Source organism: Callorhinus ursinus, unplaced genomic scaffold, assembly GCF_003265705.2.
Source record: "Callorhinus ursinus isolate GAN/ISIS: 27379988/994484 unplaced genomic scaffold, GSC_fseal_2.0 scaffold23, whole genome shotgun sequence".
In the NCBI taxonomy this organism is placed as follows: Eukaryota; Metazoa; Chordata; class Mammalia; order Carnivora; family Otariidae; genus Callorhinus; species Callorhinus ursinus.
In genome coordinates, this window is record NW_027397085.1 from 8,246,073 (window position 1) to 8,261,589 (window position 15,517).

The 15,517-nt window shown below is 42.8% G+C and overlaps 2 protein-coding genes across 2 annotated transcripts in view; both read right to left on the bottom strand.

Annotated features, from left to right (window-relative positions):
- Positions 1 to 3,128, bottom strand: part of CENPH (centromere protein H) — a 31,650-nt gene extending 28,522 nt beyond the window's left edge. The window contains exon 1 of the mRNA XM_025892871.2: positions 2,860 to 3,128. Coding sequence (XP_025748656.1) covers positions 2,860 to 2,993 — 134 coding nt within the window. The 5' untranslated portion in view covers positions 2,994 to 3,128. The remainder of the gene's footprint in view (positions 1 to 2,859) is intronic.
- Positions 3,129 to 5,817: 2,689 nt separating this feature from the next.
- CCNB1 (cyclin B1) lies at positions 5,818 to 13,756 on the bottom strand. Its single transcript, XM_025892921.2, has 9 exons — positions 13,593 to 13,756; positions 12,808 to 12,978; positions 12,555 to 12,707; positions 10,229 to 10,411; positions 8,429 to 8,587; positions 7,780 to 8,016; positions 7,362 to 7,502; positions 6,694 to 6,804; positions 5,818 to 6,044 (listed from the first exon to the last, which is right to left on the bottom strand). The coding sequence occupies exons 1-9, from the start codon at positions 13,611 to 13,613 to the stop codon at positions 5,937 to 5,939; spliced, it is 1,284 nt and encodes a 427-aa protein (XP_025748706.1). The 5' UTR covers positions 13,614 to 13,756; the 3' UTR covers positions 5,818 to 5,936.
- Positions 13,757 to 15,517: the final 1,761 nt, after the last annotated feature.

The window sequence follows — 15,517 nt, forward strand, 5'->3', positions numbered from 1 at the left end:
GATATGAGGAATTCTTAATCTCAGGAAACAAACTGAGGGTTGCTGGAGTGGGGGTGGGGTGGGAGGGATGGGGTGGCTGGGTGATAGACATTGGGGAGGGTATATGCTATGGTGAGCGCTGTGAATTGTGCAAGACTGATGAATCACAGATCTGTACCTCTGAAACAAATAATCCAATATATGTTAAGAAAAAAAAAAAGATAGCAGGAGGGGAAGAATGAAGGGGGGGAAATCAGAGGGGGAGACGAACCATGAGAGACAATGGACTCTGAAAAACAAACTAAGGGTTCTAGAGGGGAGGCGGGTAGGGGGATGGGTTAGCCTGGTGATGGGTATTAAAGAGGGCACGTTCGGCGTGGAGCACTGGGTGTTATGCACAAGTAATGAATCATGGAACACTACATCAAAAACTAATGATGTAATGTATGGTGATTAACATAACAATAAAAAATTTAAAGAAAAAAAGCAGAGCATAAGGAATACAGTCAGTGATATTGTAATAGTTATGTAATGGGAGAGGTGGTAAGCTATACTTGTGGGGGACATAGCATAATACATAAACTTTTCTTTTTTTTTTTAAAGATTTTATTTATTTATTTGAGAGAGAGAATGAGAGATAGAGAGCACGGGAGGGAAGAGGGTCAGAGGGAGAAGCAGACTCCCTGCTTGGCAGGGAGCCCGATGTGGGACTTGATCCCGGGACTCCAGGATCATGACCTGAGCCGAAGGCAGTTGCTTAACCAACTGAGCCACCCAGGCGCCCAAACTTTTCTTTTTTTTTTTTTTAAGATTTTATTTATTTGTTTGACAGCGAGCACAAGCAAGGGGAGTGGCAGGCAGAGAGAGAAGCAGATTCCCTGCTGAGCAAGGAGCCCGAAGCAGGACTCGATCCCAGGACCCTGGAATCATGACCTGAGCTGAAGGAAGATGCTTAACCGACTGAGCCACCCAGGCGCCCCTAAACTTTTCAAATCAGTAAGTTGTACACCTGAAACTAATGTTAACATTGTGTCAACTATGCTCAAATCTTATGGGGGCACTTGGCTGGCTCAGTTTGGGTTGTGAGTTGGAGCCTCACACCGGGTGTAGAAATTGCTTAAAAATAAAAATCTCTTGGGGCGCCTGGGTGGCTCAGTTGTTAAGCATCTGCCTTCTGCTCGGGTCATGATCTCAGGGTCCTGGGATTGAGCCCCCGCATCGGGCTCTTTGCTCCGAGGGAAGCCTGCTTCTCCCTCTCCCACTCCCCCTGCTTGTGTTCCCTCTCTCGCTGTGTCTGTCAAATAAATAATAAAATCTTAAAAAAATAAAATAAAAATATCTTTAAAAAAGGGGGCCTCAGAGGAAGATGCAAAATGGACTCCAGTGGGAAAATAGCAACTATTGGGAAAAGTTAAAATTCTGATTTTCAAATTTATTATATGCCACACTCAAGAAATATGGGCTACACAAGGAAGAAATACATCAAAATGGTGAAAACCGCATTTTAACGAGTTTAAAAAGTTTGTAACATTCCTAGGAGACAGAAAAATAAATATACTAACTCTTGGATAGATAATTCATATAGTTTCTTGGTTGTCCTAAGATTGTACTTAATTGAAAATCATACATAAAATAAGTAGAAAAGCTATGGGTAAAATGCTAACTTACAAGAGGTTGGACATTTACATGGTAGTTTCATAATTCTGAAACTGCTCTGTGATTTTGAGACCAAGTAGCTAAGTGACATTAGAAGGATTTTTAAACCTCCATGGTTTAAGCTGCTTATGTTTAAAATTCCAAATGAAAAGAATTTCTTACAGATTAAGAAACTAGGCTAGCATTTTAAAACACACTGTAAGGGATGCCTGGGTGGCTCAGGTCATGATCCCAGCGTCCTGGGATTGAGCCCTACATAAAACTCCCTGCTCAGTGGGTAGTAGTCTGCTTCTCCCTCTGCCTGCCATTCCCCTTGCTGGTGTGCTCTTTCTCTCTCTCCGTCAAATAAATAAATAAATAATTAAAAAACACACCACACTGTAAGAACAGTTCTCTTAGCTGAGATAAAAAAGGTGATCCCATATCTTTATTATTTCAGAATTTTATGTTATAGGTAGGAGGGAATTTTTAAAGTGAGACTGTGAGGCTTATTAGCCAAGACCTTTCAAAGTAGTGGTAAAGCTAAAATACAGGGGAGGGAGAAAAAAAATCCCATTACTATGATTTAGAATATCCCCCTGTACAGGACCAAACAAGTATTTTAGGCTTTGTGATTCGTACGGCCTCTACTGTAGCTACTCAACACAGACCCTGCCGCAGGAAAGCTGTGTTTCAATAAACCTTTCCTTAAGGGCACTGAAATTTGAATTTCATATAATTTTCACGTGTTACTAAATATCCCTCCAGGAATTTTTTTTGTCCCAACCACTTAAAGACATAAAAACTATTCTTAGCTTGAGGGGCCACACCAAAAGCCACACCAGGCTTAGTGGAAAAGTACAAACATCACCCTCTTGGTAGGAAATATAACAAATCAATCTCCTGGATTGAAAAGGGGTCGTAACCATAAAATAAAAAGGCAGGACGTTTTTTTATGTAGCTAAGGCCTTAGATGCACCCCACAACCCGTTTAAATATCGGGGCCGCAGGGCTTGAGTAGATGAGAAAAGGAGGGGAAATAACAGCTCCGAAGGGCCCGGGGCACTGCAACTCTATTAAGAAGATGTAACTCTCCTCTTTTTCGAAGATGAAAGGGCTTAAGGAGCTAAACTGAATGACGCATGACCCAGCTATTAAGCAACCAAGTCAGAATTCGAAGCCTTCGGGACCCTGACAACAAAGGGCGGGGCTCTGGATCCGGCCGAGCCGGCCAGAGGGAACAACCTGAGCAGCAGGGTCAAGCGGTCCTCGGGACGCGCCGTCTGGGCGCCGGCGACCTGTGGTGACCCGCCTTCCCCGCCTCCCGCTCCGGAGTCCGCGGGCTCGGCGGCCGCTTGCTCTCCGGGTTGCTTCTCCATTCTGACTGGCGCGAAGAGGAATCGCCTGGGACGGAAAGAGGAAGCCTCAGGACCCGATTTTCCCGCCACTAAATTGACGCCCGGAAAAGGCCGGAGAACCGCCGCTCTCCGTCCCGCCCCTTCCGCCCTACGGTCCCACCCCTTCCGTCCCGTTCTCTGGTAGCCGTGGTTACTCCTTTTCACTCTTATTCCGGCGACTAGTATAAGACCACTACTAAGAAAAAGTGGAACTTTAGGCATCAGCTTTGTCGAGTGCTGGGGCTAGGGTTTGGGTTACAGCCGTTTGGGACACACTCCGCCTCCCGGGAACCGCCTGGAAGCCTGGAAGGGAAAACCCCGACACATATGGTCAATCATCCTTGGCTCTGGGACAGTGGATCTTCGGGACAGCGGTTTTTGGACCCATCTTGGCACTCCGTTAACCTTCACAGCCTTGGAAAATGGGTGTACTCGGGCAGGCCAAGAAAGGGAAACAATGGAGGATTGTTTTAAGTAGACTTTCGATCTGAGTTCTTAACGTCCAGACACCCCTCGTTTGACGAAGTTCAGGGATACCTAAAGCCCCTACGAGGCAGTGCATATACTTGAACCCCAGACTTGCAGCGTGAAATTTCACTATCAGTAAGATTCGCACTCTGTTAACAGTTATGTGCCCCGAAGTGTTAGCTTGTCGACTGACTAGGTTGCAGTTAAGCTTTTCAGCTGGGCGGTGAGCAGGTAACGGAGAAAATGCAGGACGGATAAATTCCTGATTGTAGTTCATTAAGGGCTGTCGCTCTAGCTTTGTAGCAAAAGCGCAGGAACTCAGACCTCTGAACAAGAAAGCCGAGCATTCCCCTTAAATAACTAGTTTCCCCTGAGTTATACTTGGTCACACAGTGCGCGCTCTCCTTTCTTCCTCTTCATTATGAAAGTAACAGCTCCCGGTATAATTTTCGATTCAGAAGGATGTAAGTAAGACCGTAGATTCGCCACTCCTACCCCCAAACTCCTGGGAAAGCATGGTTTCCTTTCATTTTTTATTTTACACAAAAAGGGCAGTGTTACTGTTTTTTAGGTTTACCCTGGATGTCTTCCAATATCTCACATCAACCGCATACTTTTAAGCAGTTGCCTATCTGGTGTCCCAGGCCAAATTTGGGACAAAGACAATGCAGTAGTTCCTCAGCACGAATCAGAATCATGGGGAGGACTAGTTAAAACCAACTGCTAGGTGGGTGGGAGGATGAGTGAAATAGGTGAAGGGGCTTAAGAGCAGACTTAATGTGATGAGCACAGAGTAATGTAGAGAACTGTTGTTACCTAAAAGTAAATTTTAGATTTCAAAGCGGAGAGCCTGCTTTTCCCTCTCCCTCTTTCTGCCACTCTTGCCTACTTGTGCTCTATCTCTCGGCAAATAAATAAAATCTTTAAATTTTTTTTTAAAGATTTTATTTATTTGACAGAGAGAGAGAGAGACAGTGAGAGAGGGAACACAAGCAGGGGGAGTAGGAGAGGGAGAAGCAGGCTTCCTGCTGAGTAGGGAGCCCGATGCGGGGCTCGATCCCAGGACTCCGGGATCACGACCCGAGCCGAAGGCAGACACTTAACCGACTGAGCCACCCAGGCACCCCTAAAATCTTTAGATCTTAAAAAAAAAAAGACTGAAAATCCAAAAGCAACTACAGGAAAAAAAGTAGATTTGGTAATACACAAACTTAAAAGTGTCTGCATGACAAAAGAGTATAAACAGTCAAAAGGCAAAAGACAAAATGGGAAAACCTTACATATTGATAAGTAGTCAACAAAAATTTATTCAACTAGCCATCAAAACTATAAATTACAAAAGCAAACTAGATTTTTTGCAAAATTCACAGAAATTGTGGAGAATCATTGCCTTCAGTTCTGACAAGGACACTGAACTTTTGTACACTGCTGAGGACACTGAAAGTCATCTTTTGTTAAGTAGCTGCCAAAACTTTGTACATAGTCTGGAGAACCCAGTGTACAAAAAGGAAAGTACGTTATTTAATGATAATAAAGACATTTGTAGGAGCAAAGAGGAAAAGCAAGGTGAAGGACAACAGCAGAATGGTTGAACACACTAGTATATCCGTACTGTGTAATGTAATGACCAAATATAGGCAAGGCCTATCTATACATGTTAAAAGGAATTGCTTATATATAGAACAATCCCATTTCTTAGAAATCCCTGTAACAATTTATATGTATGTCTGTGTTTACAGAAGAAGTATCAAAGGATCTATCCCCAACTGTTGATACCTTCAGATGGATGGGATTGAGCTGTAGGAGTGGGGCATAAAGAGTAAATTAACTTTTCTAGATACTTTTGTAGGTTTTGAGGATCCACTTTTATTTGATCAATAAACAATAAAAAGGTAAATTAGGTTTAAAATATAAAGTTCTTATTTTTGCAAGTGAAAAAATGATATTAGCTTAAGTTGATAATTTAAGAAATAGTGGTAGAAGTAAAAACTTAGAATTATGGCAGCAACCACCATAAGAAACAGAAAACAGAGGGGGTGGGGTCCTAAGGATGAGATGGCAGGCTTTTAAGCAGAATAAGGCTGCATATTCTTCAAGACAATTGGGCTTACATGCAGTACTGCCCTACAGAAGGGCTTTAAATGCCTTCATGACCACAGTAACCCATATTAAGAAAGCAAAAGCCAAATACATAAAACAAATCCACACAAGTAACAATTATGTATGTAAGTTGGGTCCCAATAAATTGAAAGCACTTTTTATACTCCCCATCATACCTTTAACACAACTTTTAGGTTATCCTCAAGTAGGAAAGTAGTGACATTCAAATGAGTTAAGGTATAAGAAGTAAAAAGGACCACAAACTTTATTAAAAGTAAAGGTAACATATAATATGTACAGATGGCACATGGTGCCAATTTTATTTGCAGTTATAGTACTCCAACTCATGTTTACAAGTTACACCTTTGCCACAGCCTTGGCTAAATCTTGAATTAGTGCAGAATTTAGCTGTGCCAGAGTGCTGATCTTAGCATGCTTAGATGTGGCATACTTGTTCTTGATAGTCTGGAAGAGAAAAGCATAGTAGTTAATGAAAGACAAAGAGGAAAACATTGTTAAGATCCCATGGTGCAGATATTCACTTAAAACATCAAATACTTAAAAAATAAGCTATGCATCAGGGTGTCTGGGTGGCTCAATAGGTTAAGCATCAAACTCTTGATTTCGGGTCAGATCATGATCTCAAGGTTGAGATCAAGCCCTGCACCGGGTTATGCACTGGGCGTGGAGCCTGCTTAAGATTCTCTCCCATAAAATAAGACGAAATCAGAGATGGAGATAAACTATAAGAGACTCAGAATTTTAGGAAACAAACTGGGGGTTGCTGGAGGGGAGGTAGGTGGGAGGATGGCATAACTGGGTGATGGGCATTAAGAAGGGCATGTGATGTAATGAGCCCTGAGTGTTATATGCAACTGATGAATCACTGAACTCTACCTCTGAAACTAATAATACAGTATATGTAAATTAATTGAATTTAAATAAAATTTAAAAAAATTCTCTCCTTCTGTACCCACCTCTTCCCATCTCTAACTGCCCCCCCAAAGATTTAAAAAAGGAAAAATAAGCCATGCATTTGCAGTCATGAAATCTTACGTATTTTCACTCTGCACCCTCCCACATCCCCCCACAACATCTACAGTACCCGACTTACCATGTGCTTTGTAAGCCCACGATTCACCATGACTATATTCTTAGCCAGGTGTTGCATAACATTTAGAAGGGATTCTTCAGTGTATGACAGATAATGCTGTAGAATTGGTGTCTATGGCAACAAAAGTTAATGTTAGAAATGCTCAACAATGCTTTTCATAAAATTTCTGTACCTTAGTCAAGAGTAGGGTAGGAAGAGATTCCATAGGACTGATTATAACTGAAATTTAAGATAAATTTAAGATGCCTTCTTCCCCAGGTACTCTTCTTTCATGCTTCTCTAGGACCCTGTATTTAAAAATCTATTATACACGTGCTCAAATTCTTTGACACCAACATTCTCATGCATATTCTACTCCAAGGGCATAGGGTAGCACATGGCAAACAGGAGAAATATTTGGTGCATCAAAGGAGTATGAATGAACTTCTAGCCTGTCATTTGACCTGAGTGTCTTCTTCTATATAGAAAGATGAAATTAGGTAATGAAGTGGGAGTATCCGATGAACACACGGCAAATAAGATAATCATTTTTAATCATTCTCTCAGTAGATGCTGTATTTTTAGAAACCATTAGAATTGTCCTTTAATGTAAAAAGTCCAGTATTCATGCAAACATCACTTACAATTTAAAAGCTTAGGGTAAACTAAGTCTATGGGACAGAGCTTACCCATTCACCGTTATCAAGAATTTTCAGTGCTAAGCAAAAAGCTCCTGCTGCAATCTGAGAAGGAGGAAAGTGCACCATATCGTAGTCCAACATAGTTAGTTCCATCAGGTATTTGGCCAAAGTATGTTGCTCAACATCAACCTGAAACAAAACCCACAGGTCTCAACTTCGGTCAGGGAATTCTGTATTGGCAATAAGCAGTACGCCTGTACCTATAATTACAAATGTTTGTCTATGAACTCTCAAATGCAATTGCCCATGGAAGGCCTTAATGAAAATATTAATATACACCCTGATTGGAAATAAAGAACATTTTTATGTCTTCCTCATGCGGATTTATAAGTCAGCTGAATTAGATCTGCTTGATTAGCAGTATTTCATCATGTACCATACTTAAAGTTACCAAAGAGATCTGTACCTCTCCAATCTTAGATGCTCTCCGAAGGAAATGCAGGGGTAGAGGGCGGCCCAAACCAAAATTTAAAGATCTTAGAATCTTCATTTCCATCTGTCTGATTTGGTGTTTAGTGTAAGTGTTGTCAGTCACAAAGGCAAAGTCACCAATTTCTGGAGGGTACATTTCTTCATATTTGCTTGCAATAAACATGGCAGTGACACCAACCAGCTGCAGCATCTTCTTGGGCACACAATTATTCTGCAATGGGAATTCCAACTGGATGAACAACTAATACGTACTTGAAAAAGGAGACAACAGAGCTATGAAGGGGACATGTGAAAAACACTCTTACAGCAAAATCTTAATGACACTACCCCAAGACAAATGTTAGCTGGAAAAAGTCTTTTTTTTTTTTTTAAGATTTTATTTATTTATTTGAGAGAAAGAGAGCATGAGCAGGATGGAGGGTTAGAGGGAGAGGAATAAACAAACAGACTCCCCGCTGAGCAGGAAGCCCCATGCGGGGCTTGATCCCAAGACTCTGAGATCCATGACCTGAGCCGAAGGCAGATGCTTAACAGACTGAGCCACCCAGGTGCCCCTGAAAAAGTGTTTATGACTCTGCTAGGATCCTGGAAGGGAGAACCCTCAATTACTGAATTATGCTCACCTGCATGAACCGATCAATAATGGAAACAGTCATGTACATGGTCTCCTGCAGTAACCTGAATTTCATTTGAACCTGTACTAGCCAGTCAATAAGGATGGCTCTCATGTTTCCAGTGACTTCACGACCCAGGAGGTATTTTGGTCTGACTGCTTGCTCTTCCTGCAAAAGAATGCTGATTATCCTTTAGAGGCAAGACTCCATGTGACATTTCTGTCCACAAATATTAGTCACCACAGAATAGTAATGCAGAGTTCAGAATCTCTAACAGTGCTCAACTTAATTACTCATACAGTCACTACATACAGCTCTGTCACTGAGGAAGAAAGCAAACCTTAAATAGGACAGTTTGACAGGTTTTTTATTATGCACAGATCTCATTATGTTCAACCTACCATCACTGCTACTTGCCCATACTCTGTACCCACTTCATCCAGACAAAGCTATCATGCCATCATCTTAAATCTTTTCACTTATGATTCTAAACCCAGAACCTAAGCTGTATGAAGTAGGGAAAGCTAGCAGCAGCTACTTCCCAGGTCAGCTGGAACCTGTGTGCTACCCACTCTCCTGCTCTAGGATTTAAAACCCCAAAACACTATAGAGAGAAAGAATGAACCATCAAGGACCAGCACATATGCCTGCTGAACCCACTTGGCCAAAGTTATAACTTTATTAAAAAGAAGGCAGAAGAAAACCAAAGTGGAAGGCTGGTCCTGGCAAGGAAGTTTCTATAGGACAATCCTATAGAAAATGGATGCCCAAAGAAGAGAATGCATTATTTTTTTTTTTAAAGATTTTATTTATTTATTTGAGAGAGAGAATGAGATAGAGATAGAGAGCACGAGAGGGGAGAGGGTCAGAGGGAGAAGCAGACTCCCCGCTGAGCAGGGAGCCCGATGCGGGACTCGATCCTGGGACTCCAGGATCATGACCTGAGCCAAAGGCAGTCGCTCAACCGACTGAGCCACCCAGGCGCCCAAGAGAATGCATTATTAACAAACGGTTGGGCAAATTTGGTACTGTACAGCTTATTAGCATACAGAATGCTTCCTTGTCTTGGGGTGGGAGACAAATGCCACTAATAGAAAGTTTCAGAAGTGATATGAAATGAAAGAAAACCAAAAACTTTTTTTGAGTGTACTCCACTTGGACACAAAGAACAATTTCCCTGGTATCACATGCACATCAGTCACAATGAGCCAAAATGCCTTGTATTCCTGGTGGTTATTTTTCAGCATATTCTCCGTTACCATCTCTCTCCTGCCTCTAATCCTCAAACTCAGAGCTTGGGACTTGTGCACTCCTAACTGTGATAGACATAAGTATATCAACCTATGGACATTTGTTAGAGTTATGGTATTATCCACTGTCACTTTGAACTTTACCTGTTCAAAATAGCAAATACAAGATGTCCTTAGTTTGATTACTGACTTGATTTTTGGTACTCTGTGAATGAGAATTTGGAAGTGGAATCTACTGTTAAGAAATACTATTCACATCCTGCTTGATTTATTGTAAACTGTCAGTGGAAAATGCCTTTTTTTTTAAGATCTTATTTATTTATTTGACAGAGAGAGACACAGCGAGAGAGGGAACACAAGCAGGGGGAGTGGGAGAGGGAGAAGTAGGCTTCCCGCTGAGCAGGGAGCCCGAAGTGGGGCTCGATCCCAGGACCCTGAGATCATGACCTGAGCCAAAGACAGACGCTTAACGACTGAGCCACCCAGGCACCCCGGAAAATGTCTTTAAATAAAGTTAAATGCAGTTTAAAAAAACAAAGATTCTAAAAATAATACAGACCTCAAGTTGTCTCAGATAAGCATAAATATCTTTCACATATTCACTGCAAAGGTTTGGATCAGCTCCATCTTCTGCATCCACATCATTCACTGCAAGAATTACATCAGAGAATGCCTGACACAGATATTCTTCTGCAGGGGCACATCCAGATGTTTCCATTGGGCTTGGAGAGGGAGTATCAACCTTGAAACAGAGAGACCTTTTGAAATAATAGCAAAGAGGAGCATACAATCTAGGAATGAAGGCCCAATTATTGGTACTAACTCAATAGACCAACTGCTAAACAGACATATAATTCATAATTCATTTCCTTAAAGGAAAAGTATCTTTCTTTTCAAATTTATTCAATTTCTCCTTAGGACAAGATTAATACAAAAAGCGAAAAGTCATAACAGACCGAGCAGATTTTAAGTTAGCAGAACCTAAACACCAATGGGTAAAACAGAGAAAAAGCAAAGAAAATCACATTCTAGACTTTCCTCCAAAGGAAATGAGTAAACAATCTGTTTATCAGCATCATGTTAAGTCAATCCAAATGAATGACAGTCTTTAGTCTTTATATCAAAACATGGACTGCTTCTCACTGCCCAGGAAAATGCAAGTTCTGTCCTGACTACTAAGGATTAACAAAACTTATTATTTTTTTTAAGATCTTATTTATTTGTCAAAGAGAGAGAACACAAGCAGGGGGAGTGGCAGGCAGAGGGAGAAGCAGGCTCCCCGCTGAGCAGGGAGCCCCTTGTGGAACTCGATCTCAAGACCCGGGAATCATGACCTGAGCTGAAGGCAGATGCTTAACCACCCAGGCGTTCCCCAGTTTTTTATTATTATTAGCCATTTCCTTCAAATTCCAGTTACCCCTTTGTTCAAACATTTATTGGCATTTTCTTCTAGTCAAGCTCTGTGTCAAACACTGCCTTTATAGTGTCCTCAAAGGGCTTTGAATTTAGAAGAGAGAAGTAAATGAAATGAGACTGATTCTAGTAACAAGGGTGAGGGCAAGTTAGGCAAAGTTCCAGGAGTTGATACTTGAGCTGCTTTGAAGGATGAAAAGGTTACTGTCTGAAAGAATGAGAGAGCGAGAAAGGCCTGTTTTATTAAGTGGGAGCGCAAAGTCAAGAATCAGTATGGGACTTTCAAGGAAACCTCATGTAGCTCGGCATGGCCAATTAAGAGACTGTGCATGCTCTAGGTTTCATGTGTTATATCCAGAATGTCAATACCAAAGCAACAGCCTCAAATCTCCTATCCTTAGGTATAAGGAGCTGGGCTGAACGACTTTACAGATCATTTTCTCAACTGGTTTTAACTATTATTTGTTTCTTAATTTAAAGATGTAATTGTCTTATTAAGTGATTCATGAAGTGAGCATCATCCCATCTAGCAAGTACAGATGCTCCTTAACTATGTTTTACTTTATTTTTTTTTTTTTAAGATTTTATTTATTTGAAAGAGTGAGAGTGAGAGAGCACAAGCAGCGGGGGAGCAGCAAAGGGACAGGGAGCAGACTCCTCACTGAGCAGGGAGCCTGATGTGGGGCTCAATCCCAGGACCCTGGGATCATGACCTGAGCTGAAGGTAGATGCTTAACCGACTGAGCCACCCAGGCACCCCCTTAACTACGTTTTAAAAAGTAGAGCTTCATTAAATGCAGTTCATTGTAATTTCAGCAAAGGAGCCCCTTCTATTTGCAGTGTTTCTCCTTCACGGGAGTGGATACATTTATGTAACTGATATTTAGTAAGTTCCTAGTTTTAGTTTTTGAGGCTGTTAACTCATCTACTCTCTGAAAAGCTACATTTTCTTTCTGCTTTACACCTTTATTCCAATGTTACAGAATTATTAAATACTCAGTGGCCACATTAGGGATTAAAAGGATTCAAGATAATGTTTCAGTCAATAAATTCCGGTCAGATGGCTTGTACCAAAGACCACAAATTCTTTGGTCCATGCAGCTCTCACTCGACACCATTCTCAAAGGGGTTGGGGGCAGTCTAACAAAATGATGAAGAGCCTAGCTTCTGAAGCCAGATGGCCTGGGTTTACATCCATAGATGCCACTGATTAGATGTGTGATTCTAGAAAAATTACTTAATGCTTCTCTAAGCCATTATCTAAAAGGTAAAGGTAATAATACAAGTAAGAGAGTCCATGTAAAGGTTATGCCAGTTAAAAGCACTTCAAGTGCAGAGCAGAGACCACCTCCTGCTAAGTACTCTATAAATGTTACTAGTATTACTATTTGTTCAAATGCTATCCCATGTATTATAAAACAAGGGGAAAGAAACACCAACAGATTGGATGGAGAAAGGCAGAGTAAATTTACCAAAATAGGCTCAGGCGAAAGTTTTTCTTCTTTAACAGGCTCAGGTTCTGGTTCTGGTTCTGGCACAGGCTCAGGCACAGGCTCGGGTGCCTTTTCCAGAGGTTTAGGTATTTTTTTAGCAATAACTTTTCCAGGAACCAAAGTTTTTGCTTCCTGTGGATGAAAGGACGAAAATGAAATGTTTCCCCACCAAGGGTCACAGCTATAGAGTGGACTCTTACAGAGAGAGAAGTGGGCTCAGGAAGATAGTTACCTTTTTCAGAGGCAGTTTGGCCTGTGGTTGTTCGCTGACTTTGTTACCAATGTCTCCGAGAGCCGTTCTCGGCCTCAGCCCGGGTTTGGAGGCCGCAGTCGTGGCCAGAGGCACGCGCTTTGCCCCTGCCATACTGATCTTTGCCTTATTTTCAACATTAACTTTTGTGTTCTGAAAGAAACAAGACCACTTTCAGGGCCGGCCCAACCAGCCACGTTAGAGTTAAGTCAAGGGTCAGTGAAGGTGGGGCAAGAGAGAGGCTCTCAGAAGAAAAGCTGGCTGTAAAAATTGGGTTCCGAAGGGAAACCGGGGTTCCAGGATCCACGCTTCGGCTGTGACAAGCCCATTTCTTCCCAGAACCTCTTCACTCACCTACTGAGGGGCTGCCGGCTTAGTCCCCGGCGACTCTGAACTCTAATTTACATTTGAAAGGAAATCGGAAAAGCCTCCAAAGGCAGGCACCTTCTCTCCGGGAAGGGGGATACGCGGTTGGTGGGAGCTCATTCAGCGGCCCTCTACCACATTTTAAAAGAGGGTTCCTGTCCACCCTCCACCGCCGTCGCCCCTCGCGCCAAACATTCATCCAAGGACGGCCCCGTCCTCTTCCTTTCTCCGCGGGGCCCCCAAACGCCCCCACCGTGCCAGGGACCCACCGATCCCCCCCATCCTCCTCTCCAAATCGCTGCCTTAGTCCACTCGGGGAATGCGGGGGAGGGGGGGGTGCTCCGGCAAGGGACCGAGGACGAGAGGACGCGCAGCGAGCGAGGAAGGCCGCGTCTGCTCACCCTGGTGACCCGGAGGGCCATGGCTTCGTCTTCACCAGGCAGCTGCTCAGTGGGGAGAAGCAGAGCGCGGGAGCCACCAAAGAGCCGGGGACCTGAAGCCAGCGCAGATCAACAGCCGTTCCTCCGCAGCACGCCGGGAGGAGCCGGGCCGGCCTCAGGTTTAAACCCCGCACTGCTCCCTCCTTATTGGTCAGTTCGTGGCACTCGCTCCCTTCCCATTGGCGGCTGCCTGTTCCTCCGAGAATGCGTTTCCTGGGCGACCCTGCGGAGACGTTCGAGAGCGGGCGGGGCCAGGCCTTTGCTCCCGGGGCAGCTGTGCGGCCAGCTGGGGAGGCGAGCCGGAGGTGCGCGACCCACCTGCGGGGGGGCCGGGGAGGTGTTGCTGGTGCGCTGCGGGAGCTAACCGGGGGCATGGCTGGTGTCCCTGCGGCGGGGGACAGTGGAGCCGCCTGAGTTTGAGAACCTGAGCAGCAGTTACGGCTCTAGTCCCACTTAATTGTTACACAGTTCCCTCTTTGCTGCGGCATGTAGCAGGAAAGGCTTTTATGTACATTCTTTCATTTGACTATTCAGCAGCCCTCTGGGTGAAGGGCCTGAAGCTCAGAGAGGCTTTCAGTGACTTTCCCAAAGTCACAAATTCGTAACATGGGAAATAAACTTCCCTGATGTTTCCACAACACTAATGGTCTGTTAAAAATATTGTCACCTTCTTAATCTGCCCGATTACTTTAATCGAATTGCTTCCCAGAGCCAATCTTTTGTTTTAGCTGTTTATTTGAAAATAATTTCAAACTTAGGGAAGTTGCAAACAAAAATATTACAAGGAATACATGTATACCTTTTGCCCAGATTCAAGTATCCTTAACATATTACCTCTTTTGCTTTACCATTAGATCTATGTCTAACTGTATGTAAAAATTTTCTTCCTGAAACATTGAAGGATAAGTTATATATATTTATGGCCCTTGATCCCTTAATTCTTTGGAGTGTATTTCCTAAGAAAAAGGTATATTCTCCTACATAACCGCAATAGTTATTAACTTCATAAGTTTACATTATTACAATATTTCATGCAGTCTAGTTTATATTCCAGTTTTGTTAGTTGATCTGATAAGGTCCCTTAATAGTATTTTCTCTTCCCAGGACGGGATGCAGTCTAGGGCCAGATGTTACATTTAGCTTCCTTTAATCTGGAATAGTTTCCACAGCTTTTCCTACAATGCATAGGATAGCTCCCACCCTCCCAAGTACACACATAATTTATCCAGCCCAAAATGTCAATAGTCTGGACATGCCAAACTTGAGAAATCCTGCCAACTATGTACATACCTATAGATTCATTTCTATTCAGTATGCTAGTTTTTGATGCTTAATTAGCATAAGTATCATGGATCACCTCCTTTCTTTATGATACTTAAAATTTTGGGGTGCCTGGGTGGCTCAGTCGGTTAAGCATCTGCCTTTGGCTCAGGTCATGATCGCAGGGTCCAGGGACTGAGCTCCATGCCGGGCACCCCGCTCAGGGGAGAGCCTGCTTTTCTCCCACTGATGCTCCCCCTGCTTGTGCTCTCTCTCTGTCAAATAAATAAATAATCTTTAAAAAACAAAAACTTATGTGACTTTCTCCTCAGTGAGCTACTCAATGTGAAGTCAATGAACTCAATGTTCTCTCTTCTGGCCAAATTAATAGGGCTAACTACATGCCAGGCCCTGTTCTAAGTGCTAGGAATCTAGCTTTGAATGAAACAGAGAAGATCCTCACTTTCACAAAACTTATATTCCAGTAGGAGAAAAGAGAAACAAAACAGGTAAACAAGTAAGTGAAATAGAAATAAAATTAAAAATTTAAAAAAAAAAGCCAGATACTACTAAGGGCTAGGCAGAGAATGAAAAGAAGTGATGTAGAGAGTAACTTGTGTAGCTTT